Source organism: Macrosteles quadrilineatus, unplaced genomic scaffold (genome assembly GCF_028750875.1).
Source record: "Macrosteles quadrilineatus isolate MER2022 unplaced genomic scaffold, UCM_ALF_1.0 Scaffold_3__2_contigs__length_128488019, whole genome shotgun sequence".
Classification (NCBI taxonomy): domain Eukaryota; kingdom Metazoa; phylum Arthropoda; class Insecta; order Hemiptera; family Cicadellidae; genus Macrosteles; species Macrosteles quadrilineatus.
In genome coordinates, this window is record NW_026542596.1 from 18,238,529 (window position 1) to 18,265,874 (window position 27,346).

A 27,346-nucleotide genomic window follows, 5' to 3' on the forward strand; every position below is an offset into this window, starting at 1 on the left:
AAAAAGATTCATTTAAGACATCAGATAAACCCGACGATTGCCCTAAGCGTAGAGACTTAGCCAGTTTTACGCTCATATAAGATTGTTGATGAAAATCTGAATTTTATTAAATTATTCCAAATTGTATCAAAGTATGAGAAAAAACTTAAATCTTTTTCCTTCAATTTGACTTTTAAATCATTTAATTATCTTGACTAGTCCTCGAGGGACGACCCTTCAAAGTCTCGGCATTCTTTTACAAACACCCTGTACAGTAGTAGGATTAGATGTAACTAAGAGGGTCAACTAAATATTCCAAACATCATATGGGGCAAACATTAAAATTTGTATCTTACTTGATGGATCTAAGAATAAGTATAACTAGCAGTTGGCCCGTCCTACGTACGAGAATCAAGTAGTCGATTAAAACTGAATACAATTTAGAACAGCTAGTTTACACGCATAAAGAAACATTCTGGCAATTTTAATAAGGAAAATCATCTTGAAAACAAATATCACAAGACCGCCAATTCCTTTCATCCGATTATTAGGTCTATACGATATGCATTTTATATCCGATAATATTACAATAAAACAGTGATTGTGTTGATTTGAAAAGCCTTGAAGTGGGAATGGCGGTAGATTCACACACACACACTGGTTTGATTGAGATGATTAATTGTGATCCATCTAACAAACTTTCAACATTTGAACACTATAAATATCACATTATTTGAACTTCTTATAAATAACTTTGATACTGCCCAACACAGTCAGCCAAAATAATCATCAGCTGTCACTGACTCAGATCCACATTACAGTTTTATTTCCATTATTGTGTGAGCAAGTGTTTGTCCTTTTGTTTTGTGCACTGTTCGCTACTTTTATTTATTTTTTCATCTCTAAGTGTCCGAGTGTGTATTTTTAAATTTTTCCACAATTTGTTCTGTAAATGTGACAACTTTGTTAGCTTAGTTTTTCGTTTTGATTTCTTTAATTTTTAATTTTAAGATTTTAAGAACTTAATTTATCATGTATACTCATAAATTGAAATATATATAGGCGATCGATAAACTATTCATTATTTTAATTACATAAGAGAGAGTAAAAGGATCGGCAGCCATTTTGAAAATTTCCTACCTGTGTATCCCTGTCTCGTGTCTTTGTCTAATGTGTCTTACCTTTTGTCCACAGCCTCCTTAATTTTTTTTCTGTTTCTTGAGTGTTTTATTTCACTTAAGGACAGTCTGTTATTAGTAAGTTGATAATGTATTTCTCTATACTTTTACAGATTCCAGCACAGTAATGATTTCTTACCAGTTATTACCAATGTTTGTAATTTGTGTATGGTAAAGTATAATAGAGTAGGTACCGGTACTATTGTTAGTTCTTTAATGATATACAATATAAGATGAGAAAAATTCATATTATTTAGTACAACTTTTAAAATCATTCATTAGCTTTAAATAACACAACATTTGACCAAAAGTGAATTGCTGCTGTTGGCTTTAATAAACTTGGATGTACAGTCAAAAGTCAGTCGGAATCCAAATGTTACGGACTATTTGTTGTATCATTAATACAGTGAAGATAAGAAGCAAATATAATAGCAACTATTTCCAATCCAAGAACGTGGTGGTTTTACGATCAAGTGTACAGTCCAACAGCTAATAGGAAAGTGTCTCCCTTTTCCAAAATATAATTTATACATGCGATTGGTATTTGGTAGGTGCATTTGGAAAGTAAATCCTGCCTCCATCTTCTCGGTGGCAATGGTGCAATCATAGTCTTATCCATGTGCAGCAATAACTTTGAGCAAAGACGGACGAAATTGCGGTATTTTGAGTTAGCTGTTGCGTCTACACACCTTGTGCTTCTATTAATAAGAGTTCCCGCCAATTGTGAAATTAAGTATGTAATTCATTTTCAAATTGCTGAGGATGTTTGGTTTCTGGGGTATATTGTTAATAAGTAATTCAAGTTTCATCCCTTATGAATATTTGCGTTAGTAATGTCTGTTACCCTCGTCATAGAATGTCAACAAATCAAATGCACTGCCTGATTTGTTGAAAGAAATATCCATTGTTGTTTGTGCTGTTCAGTAATAACTTTATGCGCCCAATGTTCGTAAAGTTTAAGAAATCCCAGTTATCCAATTAATTACTTTTTACTCTCAGTGAAACTTAAAATGCTAATCTTTAATTTTAAAGGGCTTTCTTCAATTTTCTCATTAAAATTACAAACCAATTCATGATTAACTACAGATGATGCAGAGATGCCCTTTCCGCCAAGGTCAGGTGTGAAAATCATCCCAATTCAAACTGACCCTTTATATCCCCTACCTAACATAGTCACCTGCCCCTTATAACACCAGCGCCAAAATTTCAATGATTTTTTTTAAGTAAAAAAATACAGCTAACTGTCAATACTAAATTTTAATTTTTTCAGTACTAAATTATTGGGACAATAAAATAGTCACTAATCCACTAGCTAGGGGGGTTCCCGTGTGCATTTTATGTATAGAAAAACACCCTAAGGGATCATGTAGGTACTATGCGAGTTATCTTTTTTCACGTGGGTGCCAGCTTGGCAGAGTGGGCATAACCTCAGAATCCGCCATTTTTAAAATGGCGGCGGCATTTATTACATGAAACTCATTAGGAGCTTATATCTCGAAAACCGTAATATATAGCGAGTTACTTTTATAACAATAAATGTTGCTTACACAATAAGGAACAACTTTTGTATTTACAAAAATGCCCTAAATATAACTATTTAGGAGTAGTCGGTTAATTGAGCGGAGCGAGCGAAGCAAACGAAGCTCTTATACGTCGACTCTTATGCATTTCGTAATACGCAAACTCCTCCTAGACAGCTGAATCGATCGTTTTCAAATTTTGCATGGTGATAAAGACCATATCGGTGAGTGCCAACATCTATATGGCGTTAAAAAAGTCTCTCAGGAATTCGCCCCACTGGGTCTCAAAGTTTCAATGTAATCCTTATGGAAGCAGTATTTGACACATAAACAAAAACACAGATTCATCAACACAACAGGATGATCAGCTGTTGACTTTTAAATGCAGTAGATAATGAAATAGCTGATAGCATAATTCCACAGATATTAGAACAGAAACGGTATGGTTCATAATTATAATCAAATGACGACACTAGCTTGAGGTCTGTGACGTATAAAATGGTGAAGGAAGTAGTAAAGGTGAGCAGTCTGGAGTGTGGGAACTGTTTATGACGATTAGATTTAGGTATCTGCATTCCTAAAATGCTATAGGAAGGGAGGAACACAGGTCCGCGACGTAGGAAGTGGTGAAGGAAGTAGTAAATGCGAGCAGTCTGGAGTGTGGAAACTGTTTATGACGATTAGATTAAGGTATCTGCATTCCTAAAATGCTATGGGAAGGGAGGAAAACAGGTCCGCGACGTAGGAAGTGGTGAACGAAGTAGTCAAGACGAGAAGTCCAGAGTATGGGAACTGTTTATGACGATTAGATTAAGGTAACTGCAATCCTAAAATGCTATGGGAAGGGAGGAAAACAGGTCCGCGACGTAGGAAGTGGTGAACGAAGTAGTCAAGGCGAGATGTCCGGAGTGTGGGATCTGTTTATGACGATTAGATTAAGGTATCTGCAATCCTAAAATGCTATGGGAAGGGAAGAAAACAGGTCCACGACGTAGGAAGTGGTGAAGGAAGTAGTAAAGGCGAGCAGTCTGGAGTGTGGAAACTGTTTATGACGATTAGATTAAGGCATCTGCATTTCTAAAATTCTATGGGAAGGGGGGGAAACAGGTCCACGACGTAGGAAGTGGTGAAGGAAGTAATAAAGGCGAGCAGTCTGGAGTGTGGAAACTGTTTATGACGATTAGATTAAGGTATCTGCATTCCTAAAATGCTATAGGAAGGGAGGAAAACAGGTCTGCGACGTAGGAAGTGGTGAACGAAGTAGTCAAGACGAGATGTCCGGAGTGTGGGATCTGTTTATGACGATTAGATTAAGGTATCTGCAATCCTAAAATGCTATTGGAAGGGAAGGAAACAGGTCCGTGACGTAGGAAGTGGCGAAGGAAGTAGTAAAGGCGAGCTGCTCGGGGTGTGGGATCTGTTTGTGACCATTAGATTAAGGTATTTGCAATCCTAAAATGCTAGGGGAAGGGAGGAAAACAGTTCCGTGACGTAGGAAGAGGTGAAGGAAGTAGTCAAGGCGAGCTGTGTTGAGTGTGGGAACTGGAAACCGTTTGCAGCAGTTTTAATGTATCTGCAATGCTGAAATGCTATGAGAAGGGATGGAAGCATTCTCACGACATAGGAAATGGTGAAAGAAGTAGTAAAGGCTAGCAGTACGGAGTGTGGGAATGTTTTTGGCAATTAGATTAAGGTATCTAAAATTCTAAAATGCTATGGAAAGTGATGAATACAGGTCCACGACATAGAAAGTGTCTTAGGAAGTAGTAAAGTATGAGCATCAATATAGTGTGAGATTCGTCTTTGGCAGTTAGACTAATATTCTTCAATACTAAAATGAAAATGCTATGAGAAGGGAAGGAAACAGGCCCCACGACGTAGGAAGTGGTGAAGGAAGTAGTAAAGGCTGGCAGTGCAGAGTGGGGGAACCGTTTGGGCAGTTAGATAAATGAATCTGTAATACTTAAATGCTATGAGAAAGGAAGGAAACAGGTCTATGACGTAGTAAATTGAAGTAAGGCTAGCAGTGCAGAATGTGGGAACAGTCTTTGGCAATTACATTAATGTATCTGCAATCCTAAAATGATATGGGGAAGAGAGGGGAACAGGTCCACGACGTAGGGTGTGGTGAAGGAAGTAGTAAAGGTGAGCAGTGTTGAGTTTGGGAATGGATTAATGTATCTGCAATGCTAAAATGCTACAGGAAGAGCCTGTAGACTGTATGTTAAAATGATTACGAAGCACTAATCGATACATATTTTCGATACATGCAATCGTTTACAATCTAAATTTACAAACTGAGTTGACAACAGCTGATTTTTACTCCATAGAGGCTAAAAACGATTTTTACTCTCTAAATAAAAAAAATGCTACTTTAGACCCGCAACGCATGCATTAAAAACTACTGTTTTTACTGCAGTATGACAAAAGCAATATAATATGAACCCTTGATGACTCCGCTCAATTTTGTGGATGCCTCTGCGAACGCTACCTAGTTTAACCTATACATTTTTACTTTGTTTGACAAAAAAATTCTAATATCTTAAAAAAACTGTTCCTTTTTAATTTTGCACATAGCACTTATTTCTCTTTATATTTAAGGTCAAAATACCACCACCGAAGCAAACCCCCTCCCCCCAGAGTTATTTTTGTGTATCAGAATTTTTATATGAAGGAGGTTAAAATTTTTACATTTAATTTATCGCACATGTTATCTATTTTTATTACCCTGATAATTAGACTAATTAGTTAATTACAAGGCAAAAATGTGGTTCAAATTCCCCTATTAACCCCCTTAGGCCTAGTTGCTTTTGGCTGTATTGGCTATTAATTAACAGCTGTGTCTAAGGAATATGTCGGCCTTAGTCCCTCTCAAAACTAAAAGGTTGTGCCACTCATCCTACGCTCATCTCCATTAATTCTTGGCTTAAAATACCTTATTGGTATGGTCGCCATTTCAAAGTAGAGTATTAAAGTATTAATTTATTAGGTTAGTTTAATCTTTGGTTATAATTAACTCATACACTAAAAGCTGGTTAATTTAACAGATTGACGTACTTTTATCACAGGCTAAAAAATAGCCTATTACATATTTTTATTTCATCTTTGTATGGATGTCAAGCGTTTTTATCTTACAACAAATGTCTATTGGTTAATTGTGAGGTAAAATAAGATATGGGCTAACAAACACAGTCAGTAGAGTAGCAGTATATTGTATTTAACAATATTTATATCATCAACAATATTAACAATATCAATATTAGGACAAAACTAAATGTAAAATAATACAATATTAAAAGCCCCAGCCAACGTTCATGACTCCAGGCTCCAAAGTAACAAAATGTTTGCAGACGACAAAAGCAATGTACAATATCACAGAGAAGTAAAATATTTCTTGGTGACGAAAGCAAGATTGCATAGTAATCAAAGACCCGTAATTCAATCAAAGACTAATAATCAAAGACGTTATAACGAAATTAAACGATAACTGATAACAACATATTATTAATAACATCAATGTCATTACTTGTTCAATACAATTATTGAATGATTGATAATACATTTAAATAAGAATGAATTCAAATTTTTCGGCCCCACTCGTCTCACGGGCCTCTCTGCTCACTGTTTCCCGCTCACCGGTTCGCGGGCCCCCTCAGCTCCCGGGCCCTCCCGCATTGCGGGCCCTTCTGTTACGCCACTGGCAAAGTCATCATCTCCGCCTCCCTCGATCTTTGCAATATCACGTCATCCTCCTCCCCCCCGTCACGAAATCATCATCTTCACCGCCTTCCGTGTTCACGACAATATTTCTACATTGCCCTCAGTCCATCTCTCCTGTGATCGCAGAAACTCTACTTAACCCTCCCCCTGTCCCCTTATGATGTGAAGACATCATCATCGCCTTTCGTAATCACAGCAATATCTCAACTTTTCCCTGCGGTCACAGAGACATTATTATCATATCCTGCGATCACAATGATATATAATTTGATGCAAATTTTTAAGGAAAATAATACCTCACATAATATGGAATGTACAGGGTGGCACAAAAAGGATGGTCGGATTTGAACTGCGTAGTACTGGTAGTCGGGGGAGTGGCAGGTCCGCTGCAAGTCAACCAGTTTCCAGTTTGCCATCAGATGGCGCAGTGGACAGTCGAGCACCACGTTTTTGCTGTGGATCAGTTTTTCAGAAACAGTGAATATTTTATTACTGTGCAACGGCTGTTTCGACAACATTTTGGTATAGCCAGTAAATGGAGTAGTTCCTGATTGCAGATCAGCATCACATTGGGTGACTGTATTTCGGACAACATGGTCGGTCATGACTGATAAATCTACTGGACGTCCACGATGTCTACGCTCGGCAGTTACTCCACAAAACATAGACAGTAAGAGCATCAAGTGTTTCAAAGTCCACTATGTTCCACCAGGCGTCGTGTTCAAACTTTGCACCTCAGCCGTCGCTCGTTGCAGCGTATTTTACACCATGAAAAGTTTCACCAATACAAATTGGTGAGTCAGTGGCTCAATCGGTAGCGTCGCGGACTTCAGGCCCAAGGCAGTAGTGTCGTGGGTTCGGATCCTGGTCACTGCCACTAACTTTTATCAGTACAGTTCACCTTTGTACTGTACCGGCTCACCCCTTGCTTTGCTGGATACGTTCCACGCACAGATCTGTAGTCTATGTGGACGGGCAAATGCAAGGTTAAAAGAGGCCGCCAACCTCTTAAAAAAAAAAATAAAAATAATGATCACTCAACAGCTCTATTAACGCGATTTTGAGCACCGCAGTTGCTTTTGCTGGACATTTTGAACTCCAAAGATATGCCAAAGATGTGCTCATGACGTCAGATAAGCCTCATTTCCATTTGAACGGATAAGTCAACAAACAAAACTGCAGGTATTGGGGAGAAAATTTCCCAGACAACTACACCAGAAGCCTCTCCACAGTTCTAAAGTCACAGTTTGGTGCGGCATTTCCAAAACAGGGATTGTTGGGCCATACTTTTTTTATAAAACGGCCCCTACAGTCACTCTCATCTAAGAACATTATGTAAACATGCTCCGAAACTTTTTGGAACCAAAACTGCAGCAGTTACGAGTAACAGGAAACGGATTTGGTTCAAACAAGATGGTGCTACAGCACATACGGCCAATGACTCGATGAGGGTTTTGAAACAGATGTTCCCCCACCACGTCATCTCGCGTTTTGGTGACATCCACTGGCCTGCTAGATAACCTGACCTCTCAGCTTGTGATTTTTTTTCTTTGGGTATATTTAAAATCCAAAGTCTATGTTCACAACCCCCGATACTTAAACGATCTGAAAGAGGCAATCTGTGCGGAAATAAGGGTAATTGGTCAAGAAACAGTAGGAAAAGTGATGGAAAATTTTGAGAAAAGACTTCATGAGTGTATCTACGAGGAAGGGCACCATTTCCCCGAAGTTATTTTTTGTACATAAATGTTTATGGTTTGATTGACTTTTGCTTAGTGGCAACTTTGTAACCTACAAGGTTATTTTTTGTAATAGGGTATTTGAAAGTGTCCAGAAACGTATGTCAGTAAAATTTTTGTGTAAAATCATTTCACATGGGAAAATGCGTTATATTCATTTCAAAACCGACCATCCTTTTTGCGCCACCCTGTTTGAGGTTACATAATTAACACGTTCGCTACTGAGCGTCGCATATATGCGACGCCGCGGTCATTGCCACAGACCAAGTGATACGTTTGAATCTTACACATAGACCGGCTGTCACTTGGATAACAGTACACACAGACCACGGGCGAAAACCTGTAAAACAGTGATCATTTACATTGTAATACGCTACAATCGTGTTTGTAAAGAATTTATTCTTTTATTGTATTTTTTATAACCTTTTGTAATGTCGCATATTTGCGACGCCTGGTCTACAGCGAAGACAATAGTGAAAATTATCATAGTATTCTTGAAATAGACTAAACGTCGCATATATGCGACAGTTCATTTTTTTGTGTTTTGAAGTGAAAGTAAGTAAAAAAAAAACAGATTATTTAAGAACAGTTTATAACTGAACAAATATAAAAGCTACATAGAATAATGCAGCATGCATAATGCATACATACATACAGTGATGCAGAAAAGTAAAGACCAGTTTTTCCAACTATTATATGACGTCACTAATCATCATATCCACAGACCAAGCGACGCAGTTGTGCGTCAGACATCTCTGTAGACCACTGCAGGGAATTCAGTGCCTTCAAATAGACCACTACAAACATATAAGCATTTTAATAACATTAGAACCCCGACGCAAATATGCGACGGCAGTCTATTTTAATGTCACTACTAGCCGACGCATATATGCGACGGCAGTCTATGGGTGGAAACCGGCCGTCGCATATGTGCGTCGCTGGTCCATGTGAATGGAAAATTTCGTACAATTGCAGTAGCGAACGTGTTAATAGTTTATTGTGACAGACTAATAACGTTTGTGTTGAGACACAACACTTTTAATTAGGTGCAGTAGTGATGGTCAGAAAATCTTGAATGCTGAAATGAATAGACTAGCCAGAATATAAAATGGCATGCTCTTATCGGCTCAAAATGTAAATATACTTACTGTATTAACTATTTCAGTCCCTGTATGGTTTTGCTAATAAATTGGTTCTATTAATGTTATTCACCTATTTTATGATCCAAGTAAAAAAATGGATCCCTCTATAATATCTCTCTAATAGGGATTTCCTTATGTACATAGTTCCAAACTATATAAGACCAGCAAGGAATGTAAAAAATTTAAAGAATCTCAGTCACACTTCTAGAATTTAGCAACATAACTGTATAAATTGTGAGATAAATTGTCCTTCTCACACAATTTCATATTAGGATAACCCCAATTTTACTCTTCCTAATAATTTACAGGGTTTATCACACAAGTGGTTAATGGTTGGTCACAAAATTGCAGTTACAGATATTTTAAACTCAACTAATAAAAACAAGAGAGAGATTTTTCTTTTAACTAATAAAAAAAGGTTTTAAAACACAATTTGTTACACCTACTTTTTGGGCACTTTCCATCAACTGCTTCAGTGTTCTTTCTTTTTTCTAACAAGGTCTTTATTTTAAACTCGTTTTGCGTTAAACTTAATAGTTCAGCCTTTAAATATTGTTCCATAATCATCATAGTAAAATGATCAAATCAAATTACGGAAGTACGAGGATGAAATGCTTTATTTGACATTTGCAGCAGCGGACTTATTTTTTGTCTTTACTTTCTTATTGTTTTTCTTGGATGTCACCAGGTTATTCACAAATGTTCATCCAACTATTTTTACCGTCTGCTACAGCACATTGCTCACTGGCATTTCAATCAAAATTTAAAAAATCGGTTGACTCAAAATTAAAAATTAAATGAGAAAAGGTTACTTTATTGCACATGTTTTACACAAAACTAAACAGCAATAACAACACATTTGACAGGTGGCAGATGTGTGCATTGAAAGCAGCACTGTCCGGGTCGTTGGGTATCGTCATTTACTCGTCTCAGGCAACCTTATTGTAGTAGCCTCGGCACTTACTTCCCACCACAGTGGATATGAAAAGATGGCACAGGTTACAAATTACTTAGGAATTTTCCAGCTGTGTCTTTATGGCTGGAAGTGAAAACTACAGCTACACTGTAACAGCACTGATTACAGAATAATTATTGCCTGCACATAACCAATAATCATATTACCTCTGAATAATTATCACTCTTTTCTTAAAGTACTATATTGAAACTAGGAAAAAAGCCTAGTGGAAGTTAAATATTTCAAATAGCAATACACATAGAGCAACAAAACTTAGTACAAAGTTACTGGGCATTATAATCATTTTAACACATTATTAGCAGCGGGGACGAGCCGGTATGAGTCTGAAGAAAATTTAAGCATATGTTGATATGTAGGTACATCAAATTAAAGGTCTTTGTAGTAAAATACAATGTCGCAAACCCAAACTCAAACAGACATTCAAGAAAAAAATGGCAGCCATTCAAAGATTACTTGATTGATTTGCAATTTTGAATATTTATTGGCTGCCATTTTTTACTCAGTTGTTCTTTTAAGCTCAAATTTTCAGCTTGTACTCATGTAATAAAGACCTTCAATTTGATGTCCATATGTTAACGTTTATGATTTTCTTCTGACTTCCAGCAGGCATCTTCCCTCAGGAGATAGTGTATAATTGCATTGCAAATTCTAGGAATCTTTGAACGGGTGTCATTTTGACTGACATTGTATTTTACTAACAAAGGCCTTAAATATGATGTGCATATCAACATATGCTTACATTTAAGATTCTCTTCTGACTCCTAGGGGGCCGTCCCCCTGAGTAGGTCGCATATCACTGAATAATCTTTTCAAAATGGTTTTTATGCCAGTGACAAAAAGTATATTTACCATATTTTAGTCTTTATTATTTTTTGTAATATTTAACTGTCCTGGGTTTTTTTTCACCCTGCATGTATTTAGTATTTTAAAATTAAATTATTAAAAGGATTTTCATCATCATTAACATCACTAACTAAGGTGGGGAAGCCACTGCACATTTTATTTAAAACAATCATATTTTATATTGGTAATCTAGAGGTTGGTTTTCATCCCACATCGAAAAATTAAAAAGGTTAAATACCTTTTCGCAATTATTTATGCAGTATTAGTTATATACCGTCGAATGATCGTTTTTTTTTTTTTTGTTTTTTCTTTGTGACAAAAGCTTTGGACTTCTTGTTGTAGTTGCACTTTTATGCAAATCAAAATAAAAATGTTACAATTCCTGCCGACTGCCTATAGTGGTCCTCGATCATCCAACAGGATTATGCGTTTTGGTATTACTATACCATCTTTAGATACTTATATACAAAACTTGAATTTATCGACACATAATGTCACGTCACGGTTTTTAAACACAGTCATGAAACATTAAATCACGAATAAACTATTTACAGTAGTCCTACGAATTGAAAGCGAGACAAAAAAGGAGCATCGCATGCATTTCAAGTGTCGAGTAAGAGCTTTGAACCCAAGTGTCCCAAATGTTCATTTCAAGCTAATACCAAGTAGTTGGAAAAATCCTTTTCATCTCGGGGGGAGTCATCATAAACTCAAAAACACTTATGTGGTCAAATTGCAATACAGTAGCCTGCTGATAGGCGGAGGGGCGTGAAATCGCCAGCAGAAGGTGAGTCATGACTCCACAAATCAATTAATTGGTGTAGACTTAAAAAAGTTTCAATACAAATAAATTTTTATTTTGATGCTCTTTTGTGTTTTTTTTTTTTTTTTACAGAGATAAGAACAAAAGATTTTATGTGCAAATTACCAACTGTAAATACCATTACTGTGCTGGAATTATTTACAAATATATATTTTATATTCAGTAATGAAATATTTATTAACCTTGTATCTTTATGTAAAGACTGTTATCTTTCCTACTTGCATTTGAAATCTGTTAGATTTGCTTGTAGGATTTATATTAGACATTCTTCTGGTGAGACTGTCAGTGAACTATGGAGAAAAAACCCAATATTAATTCTATGACAACGATACCGGTACCTAATATTTTAAATATTACTAACAAAGAAATTAAAAACTATTTGGCTACTTTTACAATGCCAACTAGTTAGAACTTATCTATATTTACTTCTAACAATAATGTGTAGTTACAACTTTACACAAAGCTATAAATTCTTTATATCGTAAGGTACTTTAAACAATTCCACCTTTCAATTTTAATTGAGTTTAAGACACATTTGCTTTATTCATACCGTTCAGTAGATTTACATATAACTTCTTTTAGATCTGCATAAGTTGTGCTTTTTCCAAGGTTTAATCATTTTTAAATAATACTTTTAATTGTCTTCTGAATGAAATACGCCTCTTTTGACTAGCATTATGGTTGATATCAAAATGTTTCTCAACATTTGAGTTCCCTGTTGTACATTGTGTTCTAACCCTCCTGCAGGAGAGTATCCGTGATGAGAGGTCAAGTTTTGTCTCCTCAAGGCCTCGGGATAGTCGGGATCAGAGTATCCGTGGATCGTGATTCTCGATTCGGATTTACCCTTACTAGAGCTGGCGGATGGTAAGTAATTGAGGCTTTGTATCATGGTAATGGATTATAAGCTTATTAATTGTAATCGAGTCCTAGTAAAAATGTTTTAAGAGAACCTTTCATAAAAGATAAATGTCTCCGTTTAAACATTACACTTTCATTTAAAATGTAATAGAAAGATTTGCAAAAAAATACAGGGTGTTTTTTTAAAAACTTGCATCTTTATTTATGTAAAAACCGCAATAGATAGAAATATGTAGTTTGCGGAAATCTATTGACGTAGGGGGCCCAATTGTTTTGAATTCAACGTTACATTCACATTCCCCCCCTTTCCCCCCCCTGCCCCCAACTTAATTTTTCTAAATAGCAAGGTACCCCTTGTGACATATCAAATGAAAGAGCATGAAAAAAGAAAATGTTTGATGAAAAAAAATTGAAAATCGGTTCATAAATTTGCAAGATATTTCCCCCCCCTTCCCCGGAACTTAATTTGTTTTAATAGCAAGGTACCCCTTGTGACATATCAAATGAAAGAGCATGAAAAAAAGAAAATGTTTGGTGAAATTTATTTTCACAAGGGCGGGTACCTTGCTATTAAAAAACAAGTTATGGGTAGGGGGAAAGGGGGGATTATCTCACAAATTCATGAGCCGATTTTAATTTTTTTTCACCAAAAATTTTCTTTTTGCATGCTCTTTCATTTGATATGTTACAAGGGGTACCTTGCTTTAAAAAAAATTAAGTTCCGGGGGGGGGGAGCAGGGGAATATCTCATAAATTTATGAACCGATTTTCCATTTTTTTTCATCAAACATTTTCTTTTTTCATGCTCTTTTATTTGATTTGTCACAAGGGGTACCTTGCTATTTAAAAAAATTAAGTTGGGGGCAGGGGGAGAAAGGGGGGGAATGTGAATGTAACGTTGAATTCAAAACAATTGGGCCCCCTACGTCAATAGATGATTCCCGCAAACTGCATATTTCTATCTATTGCAGTTTTTACATAAATAAAGATGCAAGTTTTAAAAAAAAACACCCTGTATATGAACTCTTTATGGTAAAAGTCTATTTCATGTCAATCATGAAATGAACTGTTACTTAGAATATAAAGTAGAATATTACAGTTAAGACTACTTCCATAGTTCAAGATGACTTATACAATTTTCAATTATATATATTTCTAATAACCTGCAACTAAATTATTACATTTTGAACAATAACTCGTAATGAAAACTTTTGATATTTTTCCAGTCGATGACATTGTTATTTTATCAAACTTGCTCAGTTGTTACCTGTATTGTAGTAGTAAATAATGTAAATAACAATCATACTTGGAAATTTGCTATCCAAATCATGAATATACAGTTTAAATTGAGGGCCAAGGTAAGTATGAATAAACTAACAAAGACTAGATCTATTTTATCCATTTTGTTCAAACTGAAAAAATATTCTACAATTTTCCCTTGCTATTTTTTGAGTACAGAATGATAGGTTCCAGACTTCCAATAGATATTACTACGAACATGCTTGTGGAAAGTTACTAAAATAATTAATCCAAATAATCTGTACACCATATTTTTGTAATCTTTTAAACCTTAACTTCCACAAACAGGGAATTACCATTACGTACAGTAAATTCACATGGGCAAACAAGTGGTTACTTTTTTAAATTATTAATATTACTGTCCAACCTTTAAATCTTAGGGGGCTAGGTTTTTGCCTGGAACTGTTTTACACATTACATTGACTAGTCCTCGAGGGTTGCTGTATGGATAGATAAAATCCATTGGTGATTGGCGGGATTTGAGCCCGGGACCTTACCACTAGACCGGCTCAATACCCAAACTAGTGGTGACTTCAGTGATAAGACGGTGGCCAGTTGTGTCCAGTTTACAGCCAGAAAACCGCTTCTGCTGACCTTCAGCTGATAACAAACTGAGACTTTGTTAAACCCTTATTTACATGGGATTGCATACATTTTTCAATCTATCTATCAAAAATTACGATATAATTCTTCAAATATATCCGTTTTTGGCCTCTATCTTTTCCCAAAGTTAAAACTGAAACAAAAGTATCCAAGCACTGACCACCCACCTTATCGTCCAGGTTCGATGTTCTGGTCAATGGAGGAGGTGCAGTGACACTTCAGTTCCAGCGGAGCCCCTTCCAGCCTCTCACACGCACCCTGTTTGTCCCCTGGAACCAGATTGTGGTGCTTCCTCCCATCACCATGCAGTTAGGGGACGATGCGGATGGATACAGAGGACCCCCGCACCCTGTGCTCTCCTTAGGTAAGTGCCAATAAAAGACAAATGAATCAACATGTGTATGCAATAATTTCCATTACCTAATTGAAAAAAAATATGCCTTAATAAAACCTAAACTTCATTCTCAAATCTTAGGCGGTTAGAAGGGAAGTGATTTCATCCTTTACACCTCACCCTAACGTTGAAACAATAGCCGGCAGCTGATGAGGTGATATTTACATTAACACGTTCGCTGCTGACCGCTAGATGCCGGGACGGCGCCAGGAGCTGAACTAACACTCGCTGCTGCGTAAACATTGCTGCCGATACACTGAATTACAGTAAAAACAACAGTAGCTATACTGGATGGCAATGTTCTGCAATAAAACCGGCTTTGGACATAGTACTAAGTGATTCTGATAGATAGCAGCACTACCCAGGTTGCAGTCGGTAAATTAGTGTCGCTATCTAGCAGGAAAGAGGTGGGACAAAGCGCTGTTCTAAACGACCCTGGTGGTGATTTTGGGAAACAATATTTTTTATTGTCAGAAATATACGTTCCCACGAGCTGAAAAGAAATAATAGGACGCTCGTGACGAGCTGGCTGATCCATGAAAACGTTAAACAATAATGAACAGCGACGTTCCGGAACGTTCCTAGCTCCTGGCGCCATGGCCCGTTTGACGTTCCGGAACGTCCGTAGCAGCGAACGTGTTAAACTAAAAAAAAGTGGATTGGGTACCCAGAAAATCTTCCCCTTAAACCGCCTAAATTTTGTGGACTATAACTAGACTATTTTTTCACACTTTTTTAATAAGAGTTTGGTAGTTGATATAATGTTACCGAACGTCTTTGTCCAGGCGCCCCAAGTTTGACGTCGGCACTGCACATGGTTGAGCCTTGTTTGGACCATGACAATACTCTTCTGGTACCAGTAGTCCTCTCAACATGGATGCCTGAGAAAGTCGGCGGTATGGCAGGAAAAAGTCTCATCTTTGCTGAAACTCAGGTTTGTTTACATAAGTTATTAAATTAAAATCATTTTTGTAAACAAAGCAAAAACTTGTGAACAAAAGATGTAGTATAAATAATTATACTATAAGTATTCTTCTTTGTTGGTCTAAAACAATTAAGGTAAGAATTTGATTACAAACTAGCTTTAAAAATGTATAGGAGTTTATAAGTTGCAATTTTTGTTTTAGAACAAAATTTAAATTCTCTTTCTAATTTAAATTGTATTTTAAACAAGATAGCTGGAATTAAACTTTATTATGTGTGGTTGATTTGGCATTTCAACTTTTATAGAAGAATATTTTTCATTTAAGAATTTTTTTTTTTTAACAAGTATTTATTTACAATCTATTCAATACTAGAATAATAAGTAAATTCAATAACCATTTTAACATGGGTTAGTTACACTCCATCAAGTGCACTAACATACAAAAACTTTTAAAAAGTTTAACTAAAAACGATTTGGAAGGTCTATTGGATTAACAAATGTCTAATATAAAAAAATTAAATTTCAGTGTCACTTTTGAATACTCTAATGTTTGAGATTGTCAGAAATATTATTAACTTATAGACACTAACAAAACAAAATTTAAATTGACCAACCAAACGCTAATTAACACCTTACTTGACAATTCCTGACAATCTGGAGGCCAATCCATTACAAAGTTAAAGTTTTTGTTTTTAGTTTCAACCTATCTTTTGATCTGGAAATTTAAGCACAAATCTAACTCATAACTTTTCCCATCACAGATGCTGCAAGAAAGTATCCGTATCCCTGGATCAGGGCTCCATCTAATGTACCGCAGCAGCCTTGCCTCCGGATACCTCTCTAGAGTGGTCATGAGGCTCACTCATTCCCTCATTCCTCGGTCCCTCGTCCGAGTGCATGTTCGAGTGGAGATCGAGGGATCCGTGCACAGCAAGACCTACGAAGCAGATCCCAACCTCACTCACACCTTCGCTTGGAACAAGCGCAATGTTTATAAACAGAAGGTAGGTCCCTTGTGTAATTCACTTATGTTTTATCAGTACGAAGTTTGTTTGATTCTCAATCTTAAATGATTTTCAAAGTTAAATTGAGGCTACAGGCATAGAAATGTTGCTATAAGCAAGAAGTAAAACTTTTGCATAATTACACGATGAGGAATAAAATTAATTTAGTTAACCTTACCACAAGTGAGAAATATTTAACAACGACTTGCGTTAAATGGGGCTAAAGCTGCACAACAACAAAGTATCCCTGTACTGTATGTAAACCAAATTGAGTGTTAAGCTACTTAAAGAGCAAATTAGAAATATAATGAGGGATAAAGCATACTACTCAGTACTCACACTATGGATGATACCCTATCTACTTCAGTTATCTCACCATTTCATTTCAGTATAATTTGTGTTTAAAAATCGCTATTATTAAACACAGGTTCTGATGTTTTGATTGTAAATTTTAACAAACAGTTTCTTCAGTCTAATGTTGTCTACCTTTATATTTATTGGTTTATCCACGTAGCTCTTGATTTCTTCATTATTGATAGCCACTTTGATAGATGCAAAACCTATTAATATTCTTATCAAGTATTTTAACCTTTTTGGTTTGTGATTATATACATTTTTTTATTGATGAATACTGTATGTTTAGGTTTATGGAGTGGCCCAGGCAAAGATATCGGTTGGCTACGAACACGCAACTTGTCCAAACATCATCTGGGAGACACAAACAGCTATGCTGCAAGGGTTTGATGTTGACATTTCTGATGTTGGGGGTTGGAGTCTGGACATTCACCATCATTATAACTTCCATGAAGGTTTGTAGGTTGTACCAAGAAGTTTATCTTTTATATCTGTGATCTTCCCTTTAGTTCACTTACTTTACTTGAATTAGAAATAGATTATTCCAAAGTCAAGTCACGAGGGCAATATCCCGAATGTAACCCCGTCTTGGAGCTTTTTTGGACTTGGCAAGAATTGCCATCTTGAGGTAAGAATGTTTCTAAATTCATTACCCACCCAGCTACACAACTGTAGCTGTACAACTGGTACATGTTGTAATTTTTATACTGAGTTTTAAAAGGAAATCTGTGATTTAAAATCCTGCCAGATGGAAAGCGTGTGTCTTGCAAAATCTTTTTTATTTTCAAAAACTACAAAGCAATTAAAATTTACGCTTATGGTCAAGAATAAAATCAAAGTGAGGCAGTGGTGCTTTGGTTTTAAAAATCCATGAAGCAGATTTCACTAAGGTAAGGATTACAACAGTAAGCCCTAGTATTGTATCTGACAAAATAGGTGGAAAACTTTGTTTAACAATAATGGTTTAGTTCATAAAGTTTTGGAAAGGCTCAGTGAAAAACATTCTTAGCTAATGCTGAATTATTGGATGCCCAATTAGCTAGGCATTATACTGTTGTCTGTTTTATACTACTAAATATAATTTCTAAAAACATTTTTATTTGGTCATAGGTATTCTGCAGAAGGGAGATGGTTCCACCTTACATCTGAAGCAGTTCCCGCGCACAGTGCGTGTGGTGATGGGCACTGGACTACAGAGGCCTCTTGTGTGTAAGGACTGCGATGGGCCTGCCAAGGACGCGCGATTGCTGACCCCGGTAGCTCTCACCTCAGGACCTGATGGATCGTTGTATGTTGGAGACTTCAACCTGGTGCGTCGTCTCACTCCACAAGGAAGTGTGTACACCGTGCTACAACTCAGGTTTGTACTGCGGCTTTGATGAAATGAATCTGCCGTTTAATCCCTGTAGTCTTAGTCTATATATTATTTATCCATAGATGTCGTTACACGTATGTTAAGGATAATTATATATATCTTAGCTTTTTAATAATTTGCAACTGGAAAGACTATGTGTGGATTGTCTTGATATCTTGGGTGGCTAGCTGTAACTATTGCAGTCTTTTGCACAACAGCTCGAATAAATCTCACATCAAGTGTATTATCTGCTCAGATGGCCAGTGGTCAGCCAACATAAAAACTTTTTGAATCCTTAGAAAGCCAACAGATCTGGTCACAAACCATGTATTTTTTCGGAGACAACTGTTGTGAAATAATAGTGTACAATTGGTCAATAGAGCCAAATAAGTGAACACTTGATAAGCTCAAATAAATGTAGCATATTCTAGACAGTGGAATCTCGGTTGCCTTCATTTTTCACAATCCCAGCTTTAGTAGAAAGCTGATATTTTCTAACAACTTAGGATATACAATTACCAAAAATGTAAAAAAAATACTCTAGTTGTACTGAGTAGGCACTGTAATAAAAAAACACCTATCACAAAACTAAATAATCTGTTTACAAACAAAACTTTTAAGTTACCTACTTGTTCACTCTTTATAATTTATTTTCTGAATAATAACACTTCTGAAAATTACAGTGCCACCCAAGTTTCCTACCAGTACTACTTGAGCCTCTCCCCAGCGGACGGTCGTTTGTACATCTCCGACCCTGAGAGGCATCAGATCCTGCGGGTGCTGAACCTGGACTCTGTCCCGGACCCCAGCATCAACTGGGAGCCGGCTGTAGGGTCCGGGGAAAGATGTATCCCGGGAGATGAGACCAGCTGTGGAGACGAAGGACCTGCAATCTCAGCCAAACTGGCACATCCTAAAGGTGATTGACGATACATCCATTCTTTTTCATGATTAAAAGTTATCTGTACAAAATTATAAGTTTGGTTATTTTTTCAAACTTTTTCATATAAGATAAATCATTATTCAAGTATTCAAACATCTAATATGACAGCAGAATTTAATCAATTTGTCACTTCCAGGCCTAGCTATAGCAGCTGACAAGACCATGTACTTTGCTGATGGGACCAACATTAGGTCTGTTGACCCTGATGGTATCATTCACACTCTGATTGGGCATCACCGTCATCTCAACGTGTGGCAACCAATACCATGTCTGGGAGCTATCCCTGCTCAGCAGGTAAAAACAGTAATTTTTTTTCTTAAAAATCATTTTTTGTGAATACTCTGTACTGTACACACATATACACACATAAAGTAGCGTACTCTGTGACATAGTACACACTATAAAATTCACCTCGATGAAAGAGTCGAGCATTTAGTCAACATCAACATACTCAAACATTATAGAATATGAAATTCCAAAATTCCCAAAACAAAAGTTCAGGTCATACAATAAGATGAGAAGTATACACACAGTTTCAAAGTTCAAAGTTGTTCAATTAAATGATTTTTTCATTATCAGGCTCAACTGCAGTGGCCTACAGGATTGTCGTTGAGTCCGTTAGATGGCAGTCTTCACTTCATCGATGATCGTCTAGTGCTGAAGCTTACAGCTGATATGAAGGTCAAGGTTGTAGCTGGCACCCCTCTCCACTGCCACTCGCACAAGGATGACAAAAAATCTGATGGACATGCTCCTAGAACTGAGAGTCAACATAAAAATCAGGTTAGTACACAAATTAAGACCAATCTCAAGTTTCTTCTTTAACTTTCTGAAATTTTTAAATTTCAAACAGTAGCACCTTTTATCTTTCAGAAAACAAATCCACATATTTTATATACACATACTCAGGGATACTGACTCACCAAACAATTTAAAAAACACACAAATTTCAAAGCTAGAAATAAAGCCAGAGGAATGTCAAACAAGCTGTAAGCTCACAGCCGCAATTTCGTAGATATAAACTGCATGGAAAATTTGAACTATGAACATCATGTACAATTGATTATAACTAATAAAAGAAATCATGAAAGGATTTTTGTAGTTAGAGGTTATCAAATATTAGTCTGTAAATCTTCTATCGTAAGTGAGATGAAAACTTGTTATGCTTAGCAAACTTTCCAGCCAGAGCAGGGGGATGTTTTGAGATTATTGGAGCTTATTCAGAATAATAATTTTACAATAGCATGAAATACTAATTTTTAAAATTTGTGTACCAACAAGTTGATGAGCAATGTGAGTTTAGAACAACACATGGTTGGTTGCCAGTTCAAGACCAGTTGCCTTATAACTGCAGATATCAGTCACTGGCTTGCTCATGTGATTACACAGTTCTTCACTCTTTCTACATCACCACTATAGTTCAGCCGCTTAGAAAGCGACCTCCTCCAGCATTGGTTTAGCATTAGCGCGCAGGTCGTTTTCTAAGCGGCCGAACTATAACTATCAGGACACTGGTGAAAGTTAGTTGAGGTTTAAGAAACATTTAACAAGTCAAGTTCCATTACTTGATTTTTCTAAAACTATTCCTTTTCTATAACAGAACCAAGACGACGACAGTCCATCCACGCTGGGACAAGTGTTAGCTTTAGCGTTCAGTCCCAACGGACAGCTGTTCATCGCTGATAGTGACTCTCGCAAGGTGAATGCCATCAGAGTAGTCGATCCAGCTGGTAGAATGGCTGACTTTGCTGGTAGAGGACACTTCTTTGACAAAAGGTATTTCATTTAATCAATCATGCAAAATAATCTATTCCTACATTTTCCTCTCGTATATGGCAGTGTTTTATATAACAAACACATAGATAAACTGTAGGAATATTTGTTTAAATACTAGAAGATTGCTTTTAAACCTTGAGTTTAGTTTAGTTTTTGTTTTCCTTTATTTGGCCAAATCTAAAGAAAATATTCCGATCACCTGTTAAAAAAATCCTTAACAGTGCGGTGTATTACATGTTTTTTTACACAAATGAAGGGCCTTCAGCAAGAAAGAGGCAGCTCCATTTCTGTCCAAATTAATGGTGTAGCATTTAAGGAGTTGGATTAGAAATAATGTCAAGTAATAATAGCTCTGTAGCAAAATGTCTTAATATTTCTTCTGTGGCTAGTTACTCATCATTGACATCAACTAAGCAGCTTCATCAATGTGTTTGTGCTAAAAAGCTTTTCCAACCTCTCTAAATATAGCTACACCTCTTCCACTTTCTATAGATGTTTTCCTTTAAGAGTAAAGTTCTCTTTTATAACATCTTACCATTTCTTCAAATTCTTCTTTTTCCACTAATTTATCTTTCCAAGCCAGATTTTTCCCATTTTTAATTCATAACTTTTTAATCAGTAAATAATTTAGCTTTGTCATTCTGGTTGTTTATTATGTTGTTTTGTCACATCCAAACTTAGGCTGTGGTTTTTTTTTGTTTTTTTTTTGTAAAACTGTATCAAAATGTCTGCTTTGAAGTCTTTCTATCTCGTTTTCCGTTTTGTGATCGATAGTGTCTGGAACAATCCTTCAAACAAAAAACCTACCATCACAAACAATGAACTTCAACCAATAAATCTGTGTAGGTGCATCTTATATTGTAATTTTCTGTATAGTGTATATGTCCTGCAACTTCTTGTTACGCTGTATGTTTAACAACTTTGTTTCCGCAGGGAATGTGACTGTGTGGCCAGCAACAGTTCCTCCACTGTCCCATGTCAGTGTTGGACGGAGGCTAGCATCACTTCACGTGAGACCCTCATGTCTACCACTGCTAGGTTCACCTCCATCTCTGCCATCGCTGTCTCCCCTGACGGTGTCGTTAATGTTGCCGACCAGGTGTGTTGCGGTTTTGACTGGTCGTAAATATTACATCTTCCCTAGAACTGCCGGGTGATTTTATGTCGAATCACAGCTGTTTCTGTGGTGCCACCAGTCACAAAATTACCGACCCATTATTTTACAAAAAAATATTCAATCTCATAATTAACGGATTGATTTACATTAAGCATAGATTTAAAGATAAAGTTGTTGGCAATTTCGCTAACTCGCCTGTATTATTTTTTTTGTTGGGTTAAGATAATTAAATTTTTGTTTTCTTTATCTAAAGCATTCGATTTTCTTTCATGGAACAATTTCAACAAACAATAGATAAGATCCAAAAATTAGATAATTTTTCCTACAAAATGTATAAAATAAAACTTATTTTACAACTAACGGTACTTATTCATAGATTGTATTTTGGAATTTGTAACCGGCAGTTCCAGGGTGAAGGTTAAAAGTAGTAGAAGTAAAAATATTCTTAAATTGATAGTTAGATTGTTAAATAAAAATTACCAACTAAAAACTAGTTAGTTATTTCTCTTTTATGAGAAGCAGTGCTCGATCTGAGGAGGAAAGCAGTGATATCACAGAACCTCTGTCTCCATAGATTGGTTTGAAGTTTCGAACTATTAACAAACTATATATTTCCAAATACTGAGGCTATGATATTTTCCCCTGCTTTGGGATATACACTAGCACAGTTGCCTATTAGGATAGGTTTTTATAGGGACGGTGGAGGATGTAGAGGGGAAGTACAGCCCCCGGTATGTTTCAGTTCCGAAGAATGTTTTGATTCGGGTACATCAAATTCTTCAAACTAACCACTGATAAAATTAATTTTAACAACATTTCCAAATATCACTATAGCTTATGTCACTGTAATATTTTTCAGGGTAACCTACACATCCTTGCTCTGGAACACTACTTGGCCACTCATGACGAGAATGGAGAGTTTCGTATTCCCTACACTCCGACCGGAGAGGAATACATCTTCAACAGATACGGACAACATATCACCACCCGGGACATTACCACGGGGAAGCCGAAATACACATTCCTCTACAGCAAAAACACCAGCTTCGGCAAACTAAGCACAGTTACGGACAGCGCTGGCAACAAGATACTGTTCCTAAGAGACTACAGCAATGTTGTAAGTGTTCCAGCCTTTACTTTATTAGAACGAGTTTGCGAACCAGCATTATCAGACTATGGGAACAGGGGTTTATGGTGGGTTTTATGGGGTAAATTTTTTTTATCATGTTTTACTCTAAAAACATAAAACTTTACAAATTCTCTCCAAACTATTTTGTAGAGCTTAAAAAAAGAAATAATTTTGGATGTTGGAGCGTTGTTGTATGCTAACGGCATTGACTTTATATCTACACATATCTGTGTGAATATAAAGTCAATGCTAGCGGTTATGGAGATAATTTTAATAGGTAAATTTAAAATTCCCATTATATGGAGGATAAAAAACTGTTGTAGTTTGTTTGTTTATGGATATATTTTAATCAAATTTGGCAATTTTGTTTGTTTCATAATAAACTATGAACCTTTCAATAGAAAAACACACCTCAATACCTTCCCTGTAGCAGAAAACCTAAGTACTTATTAAAATTAATGTTATTTAAATAGGAGTTAAATCTGACAATTTTAAGCGAATATTTTAGTAGGAATCCAGCCAGGTTAGTGAAAATTCGCTTAGTTTGCAGGTTTGCAGAGGTGGGGGTATTTTTATTTTTTAGTCTAGATAATTTATGGAGAAGTATAAGAACTAAGAAGCTGTAGTTAAGAAATAAGTTGTCCTATGAGTTTAGCATTGTAAAAAATCAAACAGTGAAGAAAAAAAGTAATGATATTTTAGAACAGCATACACTCTTTTGATGTTATGTCCTAAAGAAAGGTATATCTTATCTTTTATCTAGTTACAAATCAAATGTTCCTTTTCCAGGTGAGTGCCATAGAGAACACTCAAGACCACAAGTGTGAGTTGAACATCTCGGGTGTCGGGTTCTTGACCAAGTTCTCGGAGAAAGGTCGCTCAGAAGTTGTTCTGGACTATGACTCCAATACTGGACTCCTCACTAGCAGGGCTGACCTCATGGCTGGGGTGAGTACATGACAACTGCTATCAACTACTAATTTTTATCTGTGATATTTGACGTTTTTGTTCTTAACCCTTCCCGGACGGGTGACGGATATATCCGCATAAGTCATTAGCGATTAAGGACGGGTGACGGATATATCAGCCTATGGTTTTTTATGTTCCGGACGGGAAGCGGTTATATCCGCCTTCTTTTCAGACAGACTGGCAGGTACTTAAACAGTAACCAGATGTTTCGCGGTACCAAGGCGCCACTTTCCTGCTCTATCCATGGCTGCGCTCTCTCTCGCACTCCCCCTCTCTCAGGCGCTGCCCCTCTCTCCCGCGCTGCCCCTCTCTCCCGCGCCGCCCCTTTCTCCCTCACACCAACCACCTCTCCTACACCCCCCACAACGTTTCGCGCTCAACACCACGTTGTCTGTGTGTTGGCGCCAAACGTTACAGTTGTCTGTCTAGCAGAATGAGATAGTGATGCACGATGGCTTATAACATAAATAGTACTAGTTTTTCTGGTGATATTATTGAGTTATTGAACAAGAGTTTTTCGGAGGGTGATGTTGCTGTTGATGGAATGGAATTGGACGAAGATGACAACATATCTGTGCGTAGTTGTGATGTAAATAATGCAAATATCGATGGAAATGATATTGATATAGTAAATGGTTTTGTATCCGAAAATGACAAAGACGCTGATGTTCCTCAAGATGAATGTAATGTGGTTCAAGTGGAAAGTATTAGTGATGAACAAGTTAGTGAGGACGATATTGGGAATGCCTCAAGTTTTATTGACTTGGAAAAAGAAAGCCTTCATAGTTCAACCAATGAATCTACAATGGCGTCCAAAAAGTCATTTGCAAAGAACTCTAAAAAGCCATCTAAAAAGAGGTCTACAGAGGCACAACAACCAAATCTAATAATTTTTTTTAATGGTTAGTTTTTGTTTATTTAGACCAAATTAAACCTAAAAATATTAGGTTTTAGAATGGTGGAAACCGTTTACATTTCGAGTTGCAGCTCAAATTAGCCATTTTGAAGTTTAATTGACCTAACAAGCATAAATCAATGTATTGTATTGCCTCAGGGTGGTTCCACATACCTGTACCAGTACGACCACCTTGGACGACTGTCATACGTGGTGCTGCCTACTGGAGAGAGCATCAACCTGGCCTCTCGTCTAACAGCTGACGACCAGTTGGAGGTACAGGTGTCCTCTCCTGTCCAGGCGTCAGTCAACATGGAGTCCACAACACATGTCACCACCTTCAAGATGGAGGGCCACAGCAACAAGAAAATGACCATTAGAGAAGGTTTGTGTATACAAATAAAAAGTTGATAAGAATTCATTTTTAGTGGTTGGCGACCTCTGATTCGTCGAACATATCAAACAAAGCAAGAGGTGAACCAACACATTACAGGATGAAACTGTACTGACAAATTATAGTGGTGATAATAAACCAGGAATCCAAGACATCACTGCCTTAAATTCTTAGTCTGTTGCTATACCAACCTAGCCATTGACTCAGCTCATTTCAGAAAAAGTATTGTACATTACTGTAGGCCTACTTATTTGTGTCATTCAGTTCATGGCTTATATGGAAGGTGGAAACATGAACGAATTTTCTAAAGCAAAACCCAAAGTAGATTGCTGAGTTTTTGATAACCTGCAATTTACCAATGTCTAATTTTGGTACCTACCAAATGTAGGACTACTAAATTGATTTCTCAAAAATGATCAGTTAAACAATTCTGTAATTATTAGTAAAAAAGTTACGAATTCAATTTTAATTATGTTTATGAGGAGATAATACTCTCTACCCACACTTGACCAGGTCTCGCCGGGTTGTCAGAAGCTCTGAGTCTGCGTAATGGCTCATTCGTTCTGCGTCACCACTCAGGCAGCTCAGTGCAGGTGTCTGCGGAGGCACGTCACCCACTGCTGGAGCTGTCACTGCCAGTAGAGGCCGAGATGTTCAGACTGTGGAGCCGTCAGCTCGGCCAGCGTGGGCCAGTTGCCAACAGTATGGCCTGGACATACGCTCTGGTGGGCGACGCAGGCACTAGCCACCAGACTATACACCGCCAACTATGGGTACAATAATTGCTTGTAGATTATAAGATATAGCATAATATACAACTGTTTTACTATTGATCACAATTAGACTTCCTGAGTTCAAGTTGAAGTCAGTTTTAGATGAAAGTAGATTTAGTTGAAGTGAGCCACTGTCAGAGTGCGCTGATTTCAATCGTTGATTTCTGTTGAGCTTTTAACCAAGACAAATTGAAAGGAACCATGGCACCTTTTTTGTTGCATCAAAAATATCACCAAGTAAATAATCAATCAAATTGTGACAGCAGCACTCTGAGTGACTTGTTCAGCTTATACCATACATATTACCGCACATATTATTATATTTTGATAGATAACACTCTAAATCTGATCAATGTTGATGGGGCAACTTTCATGTGATTAGTATGCGTTTCTATGGAACAATATTTTTGACCAAACTTAGAGCATTTTTGGTTTTTCTCATTCAAACATATTTTAAAATTGGAAAATGTTGGCCCATTGTGCAAAGTTGTTATTTTATCGGTTTATAAATCTTTTATATATAACTCTACAGTAAGGACAATAAAAAACTGTTGACTATACTTTGGCTTTGACTAGTCTTTGAAATAGTTTACCAATTTCTTATAGGAAAATCTAATAGTTTATAGGTAGTTTGTA

At 36.7% G+C, this 27,346-nt stretch overlaps 1 protein-coding gene across 1 annotated transcript in view; it reads left to right on the plus strand.

The window, feature by feature from the left end:
- LOC128988526 (teneurin-a-like) overlaps window positions 1-27,346 on the plus strand; it is a 207,535-nt gene that overhangs the window by 166,008 nt on the left and 14,181 nt on the right. The window contains exons 15-29 of the mRNA XM_054409902.1: window positions 12,668-12,787; window positions 14,863-15,047; window positions 15,863-16,011; window positions 16,764-17,006; window positions 17,650-17,815; window positions 18,471-18,720; window positions 19,398-19,633; window positions 19,794-19,951; window positions 20,237-20,440; window positions 21,258-21,433; window positions 22,367-22,532; window positions 23,410-23,667; window positions 24,469-24,627; window positions 25,703-25,928; window positions 26,451-26,710. Coding sequence (XP_054265877.1) covers window positions 12,668-12,787; window positions 14,863-15,047; window positions 15,863-16,011; window positions 16,764-17,006; window positions 17,650-17,815; window positions 18,471-18,720; window positions 19,398-19,633; window positions 19,794-19,951; window positions 20,237-20,440; window positions 21,258-21,433; window positions 22,367-22,532; window positions 23,410-23,667; window positions 24,469-24,627; window positions 25,703-25,928; window positions 26,451-26,710 — 2,956 coding nt within the window. The remainder of the gene's footprint in view (window positions 1-12,667; window positions 12,788-14,862; window positions 15,048-15,862; window positions 16,012-16,763; window positions 17,007-17,649; window positions 17,816-18,470; window positions 18,721-19,397; window positions 19,634-19,793; window positions 19,952-20,236; window positions 20,441-21,257; window positions 21,434-22,366; window positions 22,533-23,409; window positions 23,668-24,468; window positions 24,628-25,702; window positions 25,929-26,450; window positions 26,711-27,346) is intronic.